Source organism: Aspergillus brunneoviolaceus (assembly GCF_003184695.1).
Source record: "Aspergillus brunneoviolaceus CBS 621.78 unplaced genomic scaffold BO95scaffold_3, whole genome shotgun sequence".
Lineage (NCBI taxonomy): Eukaryota > Fungi > Ascomycota > Eurotiomycetes > Eurotiales > Aspergillaceae > Aspergillus > Aspergillus brunneoviolaceus.
In genome coordinates this window covers 151,968-171,547 of record NW_020290733.1, presented here as the reverse complement: position 1 = coordinate 171,547, position 19,580 = coordinate 151,968, and the positions used below count along the sequence as shown (strand labels likewise).

At 51.1% G+C, this 19,580-nt stretch overlaps 4 protein-coding genes across 4 annotated transcripts; all 4 read right to left on the bottom strand.

Moving 5' to 3' along the window:
• Positions 1–1,424: 1,424 nt before the first annotated feature.
• On the bottom strand, positions 1,425–6,454 carry BO95DRAFT_351354 (UDP-N-acetylglucosaminyltransferase; the record flags this gene model as incomplete). The annotated part of the gene is made up of 3 exons (XM_025582079.1): positions 1,425–2,060; positions 2,112–4,725; positions 4,776–6,454. The coding sequence occupies 3 exons, from the start codon at positions 6,452–6,454 to the stop codon at positions 1,425–1,427; spliced, it is 4,929 nt and encodes a 1,642-aa protein (XP_025447306.1).
• A 2,504-nt stretch (positions 6,455–8,958) lies between these two features.
• Positions 8,959–9,745, bottom strand: BO95DRAFT_113393 (uncharacterized protein). Its single transcript, XM_025580390.1, has one exon. The coding sequence runs from the start codon at positions 9,592–9,594 to the stop codon at positions 9,130–9,132; it is 465 nt and encodes a 154-aa protein (XP_025447305.1). The 5' UTR covers positions 9,595–9,745; the 3' UTR covers positions 8,959–9,129.
• A 2,392-nt stretch (positions 9,746–12,137) lies between these two features.
• Positions 12,138–15,958, bottom strand: sec23 (GTPase-activating protein SEC23; the record flags this gene model as incomplete). Its single annotated transcript, XM_025588587.1, has 11 exons — positions 12,138–12,151; positions 12,208–12,532; positions 12,610–12,730; positions 12,802–12,835; positions 12,898–12,971; positions 13,391–13,584; positions 13,646–14,743; positions 14,800–15,270; positions 15,327–15,621; positions 15,677–15,807; positions 15,866–15,958. 11 exons carry the CDS (start codon positions 15,956–15,958, stop codon positions 12,138–12,140), a joined length of 2,850 nt encoding a protein of 949 aa, XP_025447304.1.
• Positions 15,959–16,302: 344 nt separating this feature from the next.
• BO95DRAFT_378920 (DNA primase subunit PRI2) lies at positions 16,303–18,372 on the bottom strand. Its single transcript, XM_025583305.1, has 3 exons — positions 18,117–18,372; positions 17,508–18,058; positions 16,303–17,454 (listed from the first exon to the last, which is right to left on the bottom strand). The coding sequence occupies exons 1-3, from the start codon at positions 18,304–18,306 to the stop codon at positions 16,693–16,695; spliced, it is 1,503 nt and encodes a 500-aa protein (XP_025447303.1). The 5' UTR covers positions 18,307–18,372; the 3' UTR covers positions 16,303–16,692.
• Between the last annotated feature and the right edge of the window lie 1,208 nt (positions 18,373–19,580).

The window sequence follows — 19,580 nt, the reverse complement described above, 5'->3', positions numbered from 1 at the left end:
CAAGTTATCATCCATGAATACTATCATTCCGGAAACAGAGTGGCTGTTTCTTTTTTTTTATGAGATGTTCTCGTTTTGGCGATGTGCACGAGGTTTACATTGTCCGGTTTGGGGTATATGCGTTTATACTTTGGCATATGTACGTGCTACTGTATTTGCTATTGTCTCCCTTCTTGTGATTTGAAGATCAGAAAGGGGGGGGGGGGGAGTGGGATATAGACATAGTGCAGTACTATTGTCTACCTGTATGTAGTTTGCATCGATCTTGCGTTGGGTTTGAGGTACTTGCTGTGTGCTGGCTGGCTGGCTTGAACGGGTTAGTAAATGGTGGGTAGAACCCCATGGAACTTTCAAGTCTCTTGCTGCTGCTTTTGCTGCTGCTGTATTTGTCCTGGAGAATCAGATGAGAGGGGGGGAGGGGTACAAGGTAAGTGGTACAGTACCTATCAAGCAAGTCAGTCAGTAGTAAGTTAGCTTCAGCTGTAACTGGGGATATGCGTCCTCAATCGATGTTGGATTTTCTTGAACACAATTGAGTATCGAACGATGGTTGAACTTCTAGCAGGTTTTGAGCTCGGCCAACTGAGTGATCATTGAGCTGGCAAGGTAGGGTACGCTCGCTGGATTGTGGCCTGAGGTCTTAGTCCCAGGCGAACATTCCACTTCACAGTCCACTTCCTTCTCGACTGTTCATTGCCACTCCGTAGGTTCCTGTGCTCTGTGTGGCACCGCACACAGTATCCTCGAAGCCGGGTACAGCCAGTCACTATCATCTTACCGAGAAGCTCCTGTCATGTCTCCTTCCCTGAAGTCGATTGCATACTTTGAGTAAGTGACACCATGCTTGGGAGGATTTCATCATATCGCATATCTTCTATCAAATAGGTATCGAGAGAACAAACATATCCACCGGAATTATCCTCTATGCGGCTTCGTCATCGTTGAAATTCTGTGCATGGAAGGGGTAACAGGCACAAAGAGATATCGAAAAGCTCAACGCTAACGCCAACTCCAGATCCAAGTAGATGGAGAGAAACCCAGATGGAAGTCCCGCGGGCATAAAAACAGAGATGCAGACACTGGTGTGTAACTCCAGAGCGGTAGAAACCGAGGCGCATCCAAAGAACAACGACCTGACCATGACTTCATCAAAGAAAACAAGACTAGAGGCAAATATCGTAAACCTACATCTCGAACCGTCTCTGCAAAACACATCAACCCCAGTACAGTTATCATTAGATCAGGCCAATGACGGAATTATATCTCCAGTCCAAGACGACAGATTAACGCAAAATGAAAGTCCCTGGAATGGACCATGTAGCCAATAGAAGACAAGAACAAAAACGAAATCGCTCGAAGGGGTATATTCAGGAAGAAAGAGAGGGGTTGCACAGCTTGGTATATTGCACACACAGACGGTTAGATCATAACCATATATCGCCCTCTTCGCCGGTCACCCATCGCTGCCAGACGCGGTCATACGCGTCTTCGAGGTCCCGCACCCATCGCGCCGTATCGAACAGTCGGCCTTTCCAGCGTTCCTGGAATAGCATCTTCCGTATCTCGGAGAGTCGACCTGTCGGCGATGTCTTGGCAGAAGCAGCACGGCGGGCGTTCAAGCCGAGGCATAGGCGGATGGCCTTGTTCTCATAGTCCTCGTCCGAGGTAGCGATTAGCTCCTCCCGAGCGGCGCGGCCGGCGTCGGTGTCTGGAAGAGCGCTGCTGAGGATACTGCTGGCCATGCGGGAGCACATCTTGTATTTATAACGAGGGAGAGTTAAGAGCGGGGTACCGCTCCAAAGGACGTCCGTTGCCGTGGTGTGGGCGTTACATTCCGGGGTATCCAAAAACAGGTCCAAGACTCTAGCACGGGCGATATGCATGTTCTTCGGGGCGACATCGGTGAAGATAATTCGGGAGGCGGTCTCCTCGCCCGCCCATGCGATCGCCGTTTCCTTGAGATTGCGTTCGCCAAGGTCGGGAAAACGAAGGAGCCAGAGAACAGCGTTGGGAACGTGAGCGAGGATGCGCAGCCAGGTGCGGAAGGTTGTGGGTTCAATCTAAACCTCGTTAGCGGGCGTAAAGTCAAAGGCTCTGAAAAGAAAACCTACCTTATAAAGCTGGTTGAAGTTGCCAAGGATGATAGTGTCATCGCTGAGATTGGGGAACAACTCCTTGCGCATCCGCCATCTTCGACTTTGCTCCTGTTCCCATGCGATTTGGGGGTCTTGCGCATCGGGCGCACTTTGCCTGTGATCACAGCAGAAAAAGGTGTCCCGTGTATAGACCAGCTTTTCCCCGTAAACCCAGTCTTCGAGGTCCTCGCCATGGTCTTCCTCCAGTAGTCGGTCCTCGATGCGCACATTGCGGCGACCCGGCGCTAATGTCTCAGGTGGTATCGAGATTTCGTCTGCCAAGATATAATCGCACCACTCAGCTCCCAGCGTACCTGCGAATCCCATGAATGACATATGAATGGGGGCCGGTCTGGCAGCAAACACTTCGTTCCGGGCGCCGCGAGTGTAGCCGTTCAGGTTGATCAGAATATGGATACCATCTTCAACGATCTGCTTCACGAGCACGTCGACAGGCCACCCACTCGCATCGTAGAACACTGGGGCCTCTTTCTCAATCTGCTGCCGATGGACCGACCGGTCACTAGCCGTGGTGGCGTAGCAGTAGGCCTTGACACGTGATGGATTATGTAGACCAAAGACAGACTGCATCAAATGCGCAAGAGGGTGATTGTTAAAATCAGATGACACATATCCGACTTTCAAATAGGGGTTCGGGGGCGGAGGGGGTGGGTAGACGGTGGCTGGAAGCCAAGGCGAGCGCAACGTCGAACAAGATATGCGGAGACCGTTCCGCTGCGAAATCTGCCGAATCTGCTTTGCTGAGAGCGGGCAGGTAAAGGTGTGGAAAGGCAGCACGGTGGGCGCATTCGGCGCCGTCAGCCCGGAAGGCAACTGCGGCCGCCGATATTTGGATAAGGGGTATTCTTTGCCATACACGTAGCGATCCTGGTACCATTGCCAAGTGATAGACCTAATGGCGCGCTCCACGAGTCGTACCACCCGTGCGCCCTCCCATCGTTGACCAGCCCAGGACTGAAGAATAGCCGCCAGTGAGCTAGACGCTGCCTGATTGCGGATCTTCATTGCGGGTACCAGCTGGGCGCATAGTTGTTGGGCTGCATTCGGGGTCAGCAAGCCCTGACCCCATGACTCTCCTTCTCGAAGTTGTCGGTCGACGATGTCGACCACCCGTTTGATCCAGCCTGCGCCGGTCTCAGTGCTATATGCGTCTCGAAGCATTCCTTGCTCATCGACATGCCACCGGTCTCTAAAACCGATGCCGTTGCCTACACCACCACGACCAACCCAGTTGCAGACAGAGTTGAGGGCGTTGGCGAGGCCACACACAGCTTCCGCAAATTCCGGATTCACCTTGACAGCCCGCTTGTAGTAGACGATAGCGTCATTGACGCGTCCAGCATCCTTGACTGCATTAGCCAGATTAGCCAGAGCAATATCAAAATTACCGTCGCACTGAACCGCCTGTTCGTACATCCGAATCGCCGCTTGTAGCTGACCTATATCCTTCAGTAGACTTCCGAGGTTTGTGTAGAGGTGCGCATGCCGCGAATCCAGGTGCAGTCCATAATTGTAGTACGCCAAGGCCAACGATATTCCTGTCCCGGGAACAACGCCAGGAATCTCGGGATGTTGCATTTCCCCGTTGGACCGTGGAAGCCCCTTTTTCGGGACTTTGTTGTGAATCCCTGCCAGTAGAATCCCCACATTGTTCGCAGTCGACGGACTGGGTTGAAGAGACAGGGAAAGGTAGTAGAGCGCCAGAATGTCCCGAACGCCGGGGGCAGCTTTCGGGACCCCTGAGGTCGAGATGTTGGACATGCCGTCTTGGTAAATTTTGGCGAGGGAGAGTAATGAGTTGCTCGTCGTAGAGATAGCCGCCTTCCTCGCCAGACCTTCCGCCACGAATTTGATGCCCGGAGGAGTTCCACACGGAGCAAACACCAACTTTGAGGTCTGGAGCGCTTGATCGGGATACAGAAGAATACTTTCCTGGGGCTCATGAGGTTCTCCGGCGGGTTGGCCACGATTGCCATTGTGCATAAAGGCCGAAAATATCTGCTTGATAAGATTCTGAATCCCATGGCGTCTTCTTCCGGCCGCAATTAAAATTGCATCCTCGAACGCTGCCGCAGCTCCCGCGTTGTCCCCCAATGCATAAAGCATGTTTCCTTTGGCGTGGACAAGAGCCAATATCCGTCCATTGTCGCAGCCGGGTATAGAGTATCCACTCGAGCCGAACCCGGCGGTTTTTGCGTCAGCTGGACCATGGATCGTGGATACAGATCGACTAAAATCATCGTCATAATCGAATGTGGCTTTCTCGTACGAGCCCAAATCTGACGCGCTGGAAGCTCTGCTTTCAGCATCGCTTTCCGTTTCGCTCGCATGCTCGTCCGCTTTGAAACATTCTCCACCAGGAGAAGAACGTAGAGAGTTCTGCACAAATTCGATAATGTTTACTGCCTCCTTGCCCCGTTGGCTGCTGCACAAAAGGCCAATCAAATGCTCCACGGCTTCAAAATAGCTTGGGCGCAGTTTCACAGCGCGAAACCAATGTTGCAAAGCTTCATCCCGGCGATCAAGCGCTAGAAGCGTAGCGGCGAGGTTGGAGATCGCCTCCACGTGTCTGATCTATTGTTAGAGGTCTAATTGTCAGCTGTCATGAAGGATACTCACGTAGAATCTCGGGCGATGATCCGCGAATACCACCGTGTAGCCTTATTATAGTCACCGAGACCATAAGCCAGGCAACCTCCGAGAAGCATGCCATCGATCCATTCCCAACCACTTTCCATACAGAGATGCGATAGCATCTCGAGAGACGATACAGCATTGGCAGTCGTAGAGCCCTCATTGAGGGACGGCGCACCAAAACGAGAGGCAGAAGAGGTAGCAGAAAATCGACTGGTGTGGCGGACTCGATCGAGCATCTGAACGTCAGGTCTCGACGCATGATAATCGAAATGGGCAGGTGGAAAGCTGTTGTGGCGAGAAAGGTCACTACAAGCGGCGCTTGAGAAGTCAAGTCCGGGCTGCCGAGGAGGTTTAGGGTATATGCTCGGCTTCAGGAGCCGTTGACTCGGGCCCTCAGTGGCAGAATTGGAAATGCTGTTTCGCCGGGCCTGGTGTATAGATGCGAGAAGATCCACATAGACCCCATGGGCCCATGTCAACACCTTCTCTTTGAACTCTGCGTTCGCTGCACGTGAGTTACCCACAGGGTCCATGTTCTGAGGTCCCTGACTGCCTGCAGAACTCGGCCATGACGATTTATCGTGAGTCAGTAGCGACGGAAAACCACAGCTCGAGGTTGGTTGGCGGGTATGGAACGGGAGCACCAATTGGTGCTGCGAGGTATCCAAAATCTTCTGTTCCGAGTGGCGTCGAGGAAAATTATTCTGCACGGGCAACTCAGCATTGAGCATCCCCGTCGGGGTAGAGTTCCAAGCTAGAGTCGAGTCAGGATGGCTAGCTGCTGATAACCCTGGTCGGTTCAATGGCGGTTGAACAGCATCGAGGAATTGTAGACTAGAAGGATTGACGGCCTTCAGAAACGGACTTGGGGTATGAAAACGAGTATCACGAAACGCTGCTGGGCGATAGGGAATGTAAGCCCCGTCGGGCCAGTACGGTCCATACGGACCGGTTCCTGCTGAAGCGGTGGGACCAACGCACGGCTGCAAGGTTGCGGGGAGCACCGTGGGAATATAGGCACCATTGTGCCAGTAGAACCGCTGTTGTGAGGGTTGCATCGGCAAGGTCTGGTTCAGCACTGAATCAATTCCAGGCACGTAGTTCAACGAACGAACCCAGCTTGCTCCATGAATCCCTTGGCCCATCTCCCCGGGAGCTGCGTTTCCCCGCGTCGCTTCATTTTTGTATACGGGTGGAAAGTTGAGCTGCTTTCCGGATGAGACGCGATCCAGCCTGGGCTGCTGCCATGTATCCAACGCAAATCCAGTCTGTTGAGGAATCATATGACTGGGCTCCAAAGGCGACACTAGAATATGCTTGCTCGCTGGGGGCTGAATGGTGGTATCTCCGGGGGTCCCATCATATCCAGCCGCCAGCGTCCCGTTCGGTGTCTTCCTCCGTAACGCATGCTCGCCCGCACTATTCGTATGGGTTAACGGGCGCGTAGCGTCTGTAACACTGAGACGTTGAATCGGATGTGGATATTGCAGCCGGGTTCGGGGTAATGATTGAAATGAATTCTTGCTAATGTCCTGGTGGGGAAGGGTAGCGGAGAAGGAGGCGTTAAGGTCGTAAGGTTCATTCAAGCTGTCGGGTCCATGACGATAGTGCAGATGGTGATGCGGTTGGACGGGCGGAAATGGCGCTACTGAGGGTAACATCTTGACCGCGGATGGCGATGGCACCGCTCGTCGTCCCCCGTGGTCGATAAATGTTTCTGCTTGTTAGGCAAGATAAAGAGGGAAGGAAGAGGACAGAGAGACCGGATGCAAGAGATAGGTCGCAGAAAGAAAAAAAGAAACAATAAATCGCTATGTGAAGCGGCGTGAGAGGGGAAGCCTGGGCGGAGAGCGGCTCCGATAGATGGAGAGCAGTCAGTATTGTCGACAATCAATCTCTCGCTGGAGATTTAACAAGCATCCGCCTTGAAGCGTTTCCTACACCTCATCCTGGACATGAGCCGGCTCACTTGACACTTCAGCGAAGCCCCCCACCGCTTGTCTCTGGGCTCGACATGAACGCTGTTGAACGGTATGCTGGTCTGGAGGTCGAACGTACGGCAGCCGGCACCAAGAAAGTAGAGAAGGGGAGATGACTGGATAGAAGCCGAATCTGGGACGAAGATACCATCCACGAAGGCGCAGGATTCCAGAAGATAGAAAAGACACGCAGGCGATCCGCTCGGAAGACGCTATTTGCTGCCGAACAGTCTTGGTGGATGAAGAAGCGATGCAAGGGAGGGAAGGGATTGAAAGTCACAACCCTAGTCAGCCTGGTCGAGCGCCCACACTGACGCAGGTGTCCGCACGGCGCGATCAACCAGCAGTCAATTCTGCACTTGGCAGAAATGTTGTACCCGGATGGAGTCAAGGGTGATGGCGTAGGGAAGGAAAGGAAGGGAAAGGTGCGACAAGGGTAAATGCGCGGAGAGGAGAGAGATGATGAACGAGCGAACCGGTCGGCAGTCGAGTGAGATGAATTGTGGTGGTTGTCGTTAGTTGGTAAGAAAGGTCGGGGTGTTGAAAAAAGGAATAATCAGAATGATAATAACAACAATGATGATAATAGTGAGAATAATAATAATAATAATGAAAGAAATAATAAAAAAAAAGAAGATTAATCAGGGGGGGAAAAAATACTAATCAAGAATAACGAGGGGAGAGAATCAATCAATCAATGAATACGGCAATCGAAATAGAGGATGGAGGAACGAATCACATTAAGAAGGCCGGCAAAATCCGAATCAGGGAAGCGATAGTGTTGTAAAAAGGTTGAACATGGCACCACTAGCTGATGACAATCTTCCGTAGTCAATGCCAATCAACAGGCAACTTCCAGCCTTCACTGATAGTCGAACTGATTAGTACAGTACGGAGCATACAATGAGAAAGGGCACCGGAATCCAGGCACCGCAAGGCTGTGGAAGCGGAGCTGATCCCAACGGCGGGCGGAGAGGAAGACAAGATTTGAGACAGGAGGAGAAAAGTGTAAGAATGAGAGAATTCCGGGTGGAAATTCGAAAGGGAAAAAAAAATGTGTCAGAAATCGCTCCGGAGTCAGCCAGTAGAAAAATGTTCTTTGTACTCGTATTAGAGATTTTTAATATCTGCCTTTCTCTTCGACTAGGACTATTTTGCTTGACCGGGACCACATTCGAAGACGACCGAGCATAAAGGAAGCCTTTGGATCTTGGATGGAGAAGCAGGAGGAGAAGCAGGAGGAGCAGCAGCAGTAGCAGCAGCAGTAGCAAGACGCAAGAAGGATAATAATAATGAAATATGGGATTTAAAGCTCCAGTGGGCGGACCATTGGGTGGGTCTTAGCTGGACTTGGGCCTTAAGTCTGTAATCCACTCTCTGTAGCAGACAAAGAGTCAGTCACCATTCATGACGGAGCGGAGCATCTCAAACGCAAGCCGTGGACGGCGGCAGCCACCAAATGGTTCCAGGTTCCTTTTTTTGAGAGTGGGGGAGAAAAGCGCGAATGGGCCAGTGGGAGTGGAGCCAATGACCACTGGGGCTGGAACCTGGTGGGTTTGAGTAGAGTATTTGAGGCGTCCAGGATGAAGATGAGTCGGTGGTGGCTGAGATGAGACGGTGTTCAAACGTTGCTGCCGAGGGAAGAGATGCAAATATCAGTGTCAGTATATACGGACTGAAGCGGGGACTCACTCAGAATTTGAATTGATTAACCAAGTAAGAGGCGGCAGCAGCAGTATGTAGTATGTAGTAAATTCACTGTGCGTGGTGTAGTGCAGTACGCAGGAGCAATAATAATAGCGAAGGTAAATTCCTCCCGCCTGGATGAGTAATTCAAGTAGATCACTAACTCATAGCTCTGGTTTCCATGGATGGCATCGCTCCTGCCCTCTCTTTCCTCATCCCTCTACCCTCTTCCCCTCCTCTCCTCTCCTCTACTCCACATCCGGTCTCTTTGATACTGAATCACTGATAATTCGCCCTCTCGTCTCTGTCAATTACATGAGTAGATATTGACGGAGTCCGGAGTTTACGGATTGCTGCACCGCCAGCATTTATAGCATCATCCTAATCTCCTATTCCGTTTCTCTTCCTTCCCTTCCTACCGCTTCCGTCCCGAGGCATATTCCGTCACTCAATCACACATACTCCAGAGTACAACCCTCCACCACCCACACGGAGAGCAGAGAGCGGATCGCAACCAAAGAAACACGAACATCAATCCCCTCTCCTCTTCCTCCCCCCACCTTCACTTTTCCCGACCCACCTAGAGTTACGATCCAACGGCCAGGATGGTCTGGCGCTAGCCACTTGGGCGCAGGAGCAATCCAGGTCTGTCCAACGTCAGTGGTCCAGCACTAATCAGCCATGGATGCTAGGAAACCCTCCCGACCTCCCCTCTCTTTCCTCTCTCTTTTTATGGTATCCCCCGGTCCTAGTTGGCGCCCGCAGCGATCAAGCCTTGGGGGACCTGCCTGGCTTTTGGGGACTGCCTGGCAGTTACGATGGTTTGTTTGGTGGGTTGGGTCTCGGAGCGATCTGGCACTTTTGTGGGTGTGGGTTTGGTTGGAGTGGAGTCCCATGTCCATCCTTCTAGCGGCAGCTGCACGCTGGCCTTGGAGAGAGGGTTGACAAGTTTCTTTTTCTCTCGCATGGTATGTAAGTTGAGAGGGGAAAATATAAACAGATGGACCCATAGATTGTTTGCATCTGTATCCATTCGGATTTCGCGATCGTGGGGGATGTTTCCAATAAAGAACGGAAAGTTGGATCTCGAGATCTTTCAAAGATCCCGATGATAGGGGCCGGAAATCCTGCATCATGTAGTCCGTCTGTCCTGTGCTACTCACAACTACTGAGTAGTAAGCTAGGCAGGAAGTGAGAATGATAGAAAACGGAGACTAGCGATCAGTGGTGGCTGCACGAATGCGAGGGCCGGAAAATGTAAGGCCATCGTTTGCTGTTGTTACTCGCATCATTTCTGCAGCCCCAATGCGCGAGGCTGAAAAGCAATACACGCATGCCACCTGTGATCAGGTGAGATAGGCTGATTGGTACCTGACAACTTGGCCTCAATCTCCTTCCGGTCGTTTCATTCATTCGATAGGCTGCTTTTGATTTTTCCCCAACTACCGGCGTGGAGTAGTCGATCCCTTTCGTCTGCCGAAATAAAAACATATATTGAAGCGCTCCAGTCCTGACCACAAACATATAGTATAAACAAGGCAACACAAGCACCTCACACACGTTCAGAGCCCAGCTTTGTTCTGACATAGTTCGTCCCAACACCTCGCTCAGTCCACATCAAATGAAATCAACATCAGCCCTCCGCTCCATCTACCTTGGTTCAAATGAAGCCAGCGTCTGCCCGTTCTGTCCAGTCGCAGTGGCGGAAATCAGCCAGTTTCGCTTCGCATAGCACAACAGGTAGCTATGTACGACGATGGTCTTAGAGAGAAAAAGAGGCCACCTAATCATCATTGATGCCGCTAGTACGTAGGGAAAATACGCACAGTTATGGATTCTTGTTGCCTGTCTGGCATTTATGATTATAATTCTCTTCTCTTCGTTGTTGTTTTTGTTGTCTCGTTTACGGTTGCTGACCCCCCCGCCATCCATTCCCCCCCCCCGCCCCTCCATTCACCCACCTCAATACCATGCGAGAGACTAGTATATCGAACTATCGATAGTATCTCGGCCCAGACCAAGCGGACATGGGGCCGCACGCCAAACCGCATCCAAAAATCATCCATTCCTCGAGTCAACCAGAAAAGAAGAAAAAAAAAAAAAGTAGGACCCTGAGCTCGATCACCGACGCGGCCATGTCACGAGCCGCGGGGGTCTGGAGAGGGTGTTGCGGATCGGCAAACTGAGTTTAACTACGGGCTTAGACTCATCACTTGCCAGGCAGGCAGGCAGGCAGGCAAAGCCGGCGGCGACTACTGTAAACTGGGGAGAGAGGGTGTCAGTCGTCAGGGCTTTCTCGCCTTAAGGATGCACAATTTACGCATGCATTCTGCACCTGTCAGGTCTTTTTATCTTTTTTTTCTTTTTTTTCTTTTCCTGCTTGCTCTCTCAGATAGGTTTTTCCTCGTTGGATCCCTCATGTTGATCTGCGGCCAACTGGTGGAGGATCCTCCCGCTCTCACACACCCAGAAACAAAAATCCTGGTAAGAACCATGATGTGTAGGTAGTCATGAGGGTTCAGATTAGAGGTTGTAAAACAAGACTGGTCAGGGATCTTCATTTGTAGTTGGTTCACATAGCGAACTAACTAACTGGATCATCATGGCTGACTCAGCTTGTGCGTATGGGAGATTTGAAATGCTGCGTCACAGAAAAGAAAAATGACTTGTGAAGCAGCCCCGAACTTGTCATCACAAAACAATGTGCTTAGCATTCTGATGGGCTGTCAACCTGGTGCTGCCACTGGACCAGGAGAGCGGTGCCAGTGTGCACTGTGGTGACTTGAACTAGGGTTGCAAAGGGGCACCTGCATGCGGGCGCGTATCAGGGACCAACTGCCATGGGCCATGGGCCATGGCGCCCCCAGGCGGGTGGAGAGCGTGGGATTCTTCGGTGTTGTCCGGCGCCTTGCGGAATCCTAATGTATTTTTTTTTTCTCTTTTGCTGCTCATGGCGTTTTTCCACATTTGCTATTTCCAGTCTATTCGCCGTGACGCCTGCTTGTGGCTGCCACTTAGTACGGATCTGCCCGCATGCCAGGCGACATTCCAGATTGAAGGGTTGAAGATATTACGCGGCAGGCTATGGAAATACGAGGTTGAAGAATGGAAGAAGTTCATTGCAGGCAAGATTGTAATTGAAATTTGTAGTGAATTTGATAAGAGTATCTGAATTACGTGTTACGAAATGTTGACCGTAATATGGACCACCACATCCACTGTCAGAAGCTGAGCTCCCTTCAAGAATGCAGCGGTGAGTAACGGGTCAGGAGTTTTGATCTCCTCTGCGTAAAATAAGCCTATACCACGTTTGGTAACAAGTCAAATCCAGGCCCGAAGGCGGGAAGAGACGGTAAGGGCCAGAGTGTTGCAGAGGATCCAAAGGATGGATAAAGAAAGTGTTGTTGTCTTGACAGGATCCGGCTCGCACATGGAGGGCAGCAAGTAGACCGTGAAAAGCAATCAGGAGGGTTTTTGGGGAAGGTACCAGGAAGAATCATTGAACGGGATGTCCAGCGAGAAAACACTTATCATTTTTTGCCGAATGCGAAAACAACAGTGGGAATTCTAGTCATGACTCGTAAGGGTATTTTGGTTTTGTTCGTGAGAACAAACGATCATATTAAGTAACTAGCATGTCGATACATCATCGCGACCGCCATGATACATGATTGATCATTTACTCGGAGGGGACTATAAGTTTATTAGTATGCTGCGAGCGATGTCGATGGGGGCTCGGTAGAACGTACCGTCAATCTCGCCAGCCTTGATGTCGTCAGAGACATCCTTGGGGCTGCGGCCATCGACCTGGCAACCGACGGAGAAGGCGGTACCGAGGATCTCAAGGACGGTACCCTTGAGCTCCTTAGCCAGAGAGCGGTTGCGCATCTGGCGGGCAATCTCGACGATCTCATCGAGAGAGACGGACTTGTTGTGCTTGATGTTCTTCTCCTTCTTGCGGTCACGCGGGGGCTCCTTGAGGGCCTTGATGACAAGGGAAGAGGCGGAAGGCACAACGGAGACGGCGGCCTGACGGTTCTGGATGGTGAGTCTGACGGTGACACGCAGACCCTTCTATAAAATCCAAAGAATCGATATTAGCGACTGATCTTCTGATCGCGGGAGCAAGCGTGCGCGCGGTGGTTCCATACCCAATCACCGGTGTTCTTGGCGATATCTTCACCAATCTTCTTGGGAGACAGACCGAGGGGACCGATCTTGGGAGCCAGAGCAGACTGGGCTCCGACCTCACCACCAGTCACTCTCAGGTGACTAATATATTCGTAAGCATTGCGAATGGCGGGGATTGTCGCGAGAAAAAAAATTCGCAGTGCGCAACTTACATGATCTTCACCTCATTGGGGTCGAACTTGGGAGCTGCCCAATGGGTTTAATGTCAGTTCAGTCCGCCATTTTGACACCAAGGAGATGATACTTACGCATGGCGAGTGCGAAAGGTGGTCGATCGTCCTTGGGAGTTGTCGGGGTGGATGGTACAAGGAAAGAAAGGAAGCTGTTATCTGAAAGTGAAGGATATTTAGCTGCCGTCCGCACCTCCACTAAGCGAGCCGCCCGAATCGGCTTGGCGTAATAGGGCTCAGCCCGACAATGTCACGTGATTATGACGAAGAGCCGCGCGTGCCTCGTATGACAGGTGGGAAATGATGCCGTATACTACCTTACTGAGTGACAATCTTACTGGGCTTTGCTTGTGTTCAATGCATCTAATTTAGGCAGCTGATATATTCCAGGGTAACAGACAAAAATAGGAAAAACCGCTAAAGATACAAACGACCCGACGACCAACGTAAACCTTCCCTTGCTCTTGGTATGGCCATTTCTTGTCAGATCTAGCTGGTTCCGGAAACAGCAAGCCTGGTGGATTAGGTTAGAAATGATTGACTGCGAATCAGACATATGTTGCGGACTTACTTCATCAGGTGGTCCATGAAAGTCTGCAACGAGACATCGTCGGTGAAAATCGTTTGCGACGTGACACCCCCGCCATATCCTCCTGTCGTGTGCGTCGTGGAAGGGTTCAGCTTGGACAGCAGGAAACGCGCCTGGGAACCGCCAGCATCGCAGACAATGAAACGAGGCAGGGGAAAACGGTCCGAGATCAGCTCCTGTGATTTGCAAACAGTTAGCAGAGAAGCGGAGAATGTGTAACGATGGATGTTCACGAACCCTTGCATCTTCCTTTGGCTGCTCGAGGAGAGCCTTGAGGTTTTCGTAACCCTCCTGATCCTGGTAGCCGGCCTTTCTCCATTCTGCGATAGTCTCTCCGTGGAAAATTAGGATGTGGAAGAAGGTATCCAGCAGTAGGATGTGGGAAGGCTGGATGGAAGCAGAGTCCAGAAGGACCGGCTGGCTTCCTTCGTGCTCGAGAGAATACGAATCGAGCGTGGGCTGAATCATGACAAGAGAATCGCCGACATCCTCGTGGTTGAGGACGTGTCTATAGAAGGCAGTCTCATCAGGCGAGTTGTTGAACACCTGCAAGAACTGGCTTCGGCGCAAGTGGAACATAAATTGAGGATAGAGAGTGAAGTTCTTCTCCAATCGGAAGGAGGTAGGGTCATCCTTTCGGTAGTCGGCAAAGCGAGAGCAAAGCCGGATAAGCATACGATCAACCCATCTGAGCACATCCGGTCCATCATCAACCTCAGCCTTGAAGACCGCAATTCGCGCCATCAATACAGCAGCGGCCTCCTGGTCGAAAGACTGTGCGAGTGTGGGGTCACCAGCCGGACCACTGAGATTCCGTGCAACGGTCGTAACTCGAAGGTGATAGTGGCCAGACGAATGCTGGTAGTATGTCAGGAATTGCATCATTCCTCTTTGTGGGCCTGGCTGGACTGCTGCCGGACCGCCTTGGTTCGCGATTTCAAAGTAGACGCCGTAACTCGAGGAGGGGTCGATTCCACACATCTTCCAGGCGCAAGTGTTACCAATGCCGCACTCCGTTTCACCAACCGAGCTCGATTTCTTGTTCAAAGAGACCGCGTGTCCAATGAGTCCGGTGACCTTCAGTTCCTTAGTGGTGAGTACTTCCAGGGATGCGTTGAAGCCCATGAGCAGGTTATCGTTGGCGTCCTTGTCGAAGATTCTGACGAATGATTGCTTGAACTGGGAGGATGTGAAGCTATCCGTGAGAAGCATATGGCCACCAGTGTAGTTGGCGAGATTCTTCATCTCCAGCATGCCGACCTGGTCAAGACACCCAGCAAACAGGTCAACAATGTGTCCGTTGTTAGCGGCACGCTTGGCCATGCTGTCGTAGAACTATGTGCATCCGTTAGTATAGTATGAGAGCACTTCATGACCACATCAGAACCTACCTTGACAGCTTTCTTGTAGTACTTGATGTTGTCTCTATCAATATCGTGGTGAGAGCGGATAGGCTCCTTCAGCTCAGGGCCGACGACATGACCCGGGCCCTCAGTGGCCGGACCACTGGTGAAGATCATGATGCGTCCACCCGCGTTTTGGAAAGAGGTCTCGAGCAAACCAACGGCAACGCTAAGCGCAACACCAGTACATCTGAGAGGACGCTTGTCATTCGCAACAGGCCAAGGATCGCGCTGTAGCTGCTCGAGCACATTCGTGATCTGGAATTCCGCCTGCTGAACGGGGAGAAGGAATCGTGCCGCAGGTCCCAGAGGAGGGCGGGCGGGCTGCTGGGGCATGTTCGGCCGCACTCCAGATGCAAGACCAAGCATCTCCTGGACCTGCTTTGCAGCATACTCTTTACTGCCGCGGAACACATAAGACTTGGCACATTCGGTGTAGCCAAGCTCATGTACTTGAGCCTGTATCTCGAATTAACATTCCATTCTACCGTGACCGAATCGAGAGTTGTCCCTACCATGGTGCCGAATGTGATCAGACCGACCAAGGCGTTGGCTGGCAACAGCGACAGACTCATGATCAACGAGTCCTTGACAGCCTTCAGGCTGTCTTCATCCTGGCAGGTATCGACAACATAGACGAAGATAGGAGGGGCGGGAGCAGGGCGTGCCAGTTGATACTCGATCGTCGTGCTCATGGGATGAAGTTCCGGGGGTATTGTGCTCTCGGTGATATCCTTGTAGTGAGGGGGCAGAGGGTTGCGCATGAGACAGAAAGGGCAGATCCAGATGCGGGCACGAACGTCAACATTGCTAGATGATGTCAGTGAGAGCTTTACTTCATTTCGAAAACAACCGTCTAGCGTACGCATAAGGGTTCAAAACGGCCCGACAGGGCGCTTTGCAGGTCACTGGCTCATATTGTAGCAATGGAGAGTCCGGCTTCTCCTTAAGGGGTGTGTAGACAGCACCAATGGGGACAACAAGTCGGGATGCTTCCTATGATGGACTGAGTTAGTGACTGACGTGTATAATTTATCGATACCATAATGCCAACCATGCGAGAGCTTGGAAATGTGTTCCAGCTCAATCTGATGCCGTCGCGATCCTCAACGTCGCTCCATTGGTCCTTCAACGCTTCGTAGTCCATGTTGGCGGCGTGGTAAACGGGGCTCCGTTAATGGGGAAGAGTGAGGGGAGATCTCCTCGAACAATAACAATTCCAGAAGTGGAAATTTTGGGAGCACCACAGGCTGAATATGAAAGAAGATGCTCCTATAGCAAACACCCAGTCTCGAAGCGCGCAACGCCAACAGCTGCTGTCCTGAATGACTATGCGGGGGATCAGGAGACTGTTGTGTGAAGCGGCGGTGCTGGCATAAGGCCAGGTTGCAGCACAACCGGTCTCTGCGGCCCGCCGTACCCCCACGCTAGCGGCCTTTAAATAGCGGCTCTTCTTCCTCCACATCCCAAATTTTTTCTTTTCTTCTTATGAATTTCTTTCTTTTTTCACGCCGACATCATCTTTCTCAGCTTCTAGCCACCTCAATGGTGAAGTTGTTTACGCGTCGAGCGAAGAATAAATCTGACCCGTTGCTGGGCACCTGGCTTTGAAAGGACGTTTTGTTCCTTCTGGATAATTTGGGAATCAGCTGTGGTCAAATCCCTAATTTCGTACAATTTATTTTCTTTCACAAACAATTGAATGTGTGTACTGCAAGGTTGACTTATGCGTGTAATATCTACATTAAATGCGTGCCGAAAAAAAATGTGTCCCGTATCCCAACACAATGAACCAGGTCCGACGCCTTATGGACTAAAAATTTCGCAAGAAAAAGACAAACGCAATAAAAACATATCGTCGTCGACTCCCATGCAAGCTATTTAAGAAGTCTTGGACGCCCGGGCTGTCTGCTTCAACAAGAAACTGCGCTTGAAGTAAGTGTTGGGGTGAACGATGGTGTCCAAATCCACTTGGTTCCATGAACCCTCTTCCTTGACTCTTTTGATCTCGGTCTTGTGAGTCGATTCGAAGACTCTGTTGCAAGCGATATGATACCGCATTTTCTCGACATCTTCTCGCACTCCACGGAGGACTTCCTTGTCATTGACGCCTGTGGTCTGAAGCAATCCAATGAGATTGTCGACCGAGTAATGGCGATAAGGGCATCCATGAGTCTGTCCAACTCCAGGGTTTGAGTCGCCTAAAATCTTCTGGCATGAATAAGGAGGATATCCTCGACCCCGGCGGTTGACATCGCCTCCCACATCACCATAAGCGTGGCGGATATTGTACTTGTATCGAGAGTTGAACTCGTCATCCGTGAAACCCTTGAACGACTGGCGCCAGAAAATGATGCATTCTTCGAGTGACAATCCAATACCCTTGAGGAACAGGGTATATTGGAGACGGCCATAATGCTTGAGATGGTTGTTTTTCCGTAGGTTCATGTGCAGACTGCGCATGCACAGTGGGAAGTGTTGAGATAGCTGGTCGATGTTGTTGGCAGTGATTGCAGCACCGTCAACAAACCCTTCGCCATCCGAATAAACAGACTCGGCGCTTCCAAAGTTCTTTGACAAATGATTCAAAATTGGAGTCAGACGATCATCCTCATCCAACCGCGGTAGTGCCCGACTCGTGAGCTGGAGAATGTTAGTGATGGGCAGGATCCTGACAGGGAGGGCAGTGTTTGTACCTCAAGCGCGCGTTCCAATCGGGCAGTGAACTCCGCAATAATCATGCTCAACTGCTCTCTTCCAGGTACATAGGCCTTGCCTTTGTACAAGAACACAGATCTTCTCTCGACAAGCTCGGGTACTCGCTCCCAGTCCACTTTGTACCATGCCTCTTCATCCACACGTCGTAAGCCTGGGGTGGCACCAATTAAATGCTCTGCCAATCTTTGTCTTTCATCATCCTCCACAGGCTCCCAGTCAAGGTTGAGACTCTCGATGAAAGCGCGCTTTTCCCTCGTGTCATCACGCTGGAAGCGGAATCTGAAGAGCATTGTTTCGGCTCTCACGAAGCGCCGACGAAGGTCTTCTGTGGCGGAGAAGGCCAAACGAAGAATGAAGTGTGAATAATGGTCCTTTTGGCGCTCATTCTTAAGTCGCTGGTCGGCCGCACCGTTGGAGGAGGATGTATTGGATGATAAGGGGAGGTACTTTTGCAGGAGAGGTGTAAGATGCGTCTCTGTCTCCGCCGCGGACTTGTTTCGATAAGAGCAGGCCTCGATTTCAGCCAGTACTGTTGAAAATATGAGTAACGAAAATGGCGTTGGGACTCCTGGGCTATCTGGATATACCTCTCAATCTGTCAATGGCCCATTGCTCGAATTGCTCGAGTGTAATCTCCTCCGTTGGCGGGACGTCGTAGAAATTCAGACGGTGCGGATAGTCTTGCTGCTTGAATGTGGGTGCAGCGAACTGCTTTTTCTTATGGTCGAGGTTGGCCCTTCTCTTAGGGTCAATCCTGAGAAAGTCACTTCGAATCATGATGAGAGCGTAACAGCGATTCTGACACCCGAACAAGTGTACTGCAATTTCCTCAGCGACCGCAAGACAAATTCGATGTTGGATGACCTGGCAAGCTCTGGGCCCCCGCGAAGGACGCGGGAACGCGCCGAAAACGCGACACGGTCACGTGAAGATAAATGGCGGCTCGCTCAGGCCAACACTGCATCGCAGAAAGCAGCATGGCAGAGATTCCCAATCACATGCATGTACGAGAAACAGATGGGAGTGATCTACGTACTTGAGAAAGTTCCGAACATGTGATAATCTGTTCGACTTTCTTCCGATATGAGAATCCGAGGAACGACACTACAGTTCATGCGCACAGACGGACAACATTTACGATACCCCATGCCATGGCTGAAGCCCTGTTAGACGCAAGTGGACTTGACTACTCGCTGGTACAGTATATACTGGATTGAAGATCAATTTCCTTGCGCCGTTTCGTTTCCTTGGCAAAGCGAATATTGCCTGCTGTACCTTGTATCCTGGCAGCTGCTATATTGTCAGCAGATGGCATTGTTGCGGTTTTCGCCCTGCATGCGCACAATAATAGGTTTGACAAGCTCTCACCTGGCCTCACATATATTTCCAATAGGGTCGAATCCTCATTCGATGCCACGAACGCTTCGCACTGCCTGTGCGCTCGGGAAGTCTGTGCTCAGCACAGTCGCCAGCATTACTAGCAAGTTCGGCGGTATAATGACGCCAATAGCGCAATCTCAAGGTTGTCCACTTGGGGTTTGATCAGCCGTGTAAGCTCGTGAGGTCTTGTAGAAGGGTGACGTTGGTCTGAGGGAGAAGACCTATCATTTTACCGTAGGAACCATCAGAACTGGAACATCATACGAACATCATACGCACATCTTATTGAGGTAGTGCTACCAATATCCGTACTATATTTCCAAGCCACAAAAGGGAAACAGAAAGCCCCGGATCGAACTCCGCTCACCGACTTCCTAAAGAGGGAATCATCTACAAATGAGTCAACCCCACGATTTCGCGAGTCTTGCCGACTCGAGTCCAGAATTGAATGTCATTGCATCAGCTGAGCACCAGCCATTCTTGATAAGGGCGTAGGTGCAGAATCAACCGACATCGACCGTCGCTTTCTTCCATCCAAATATCTCCCTTCCAACTACAACTTATGTATCAATAACCACCATCATGGACATCATATAGCGTACCGCCTTCCCGTTATCTGTCCCTGTCTTGAACAAGTTAGACGGCTCAACAATTCTCAACAAGCCGAAGTG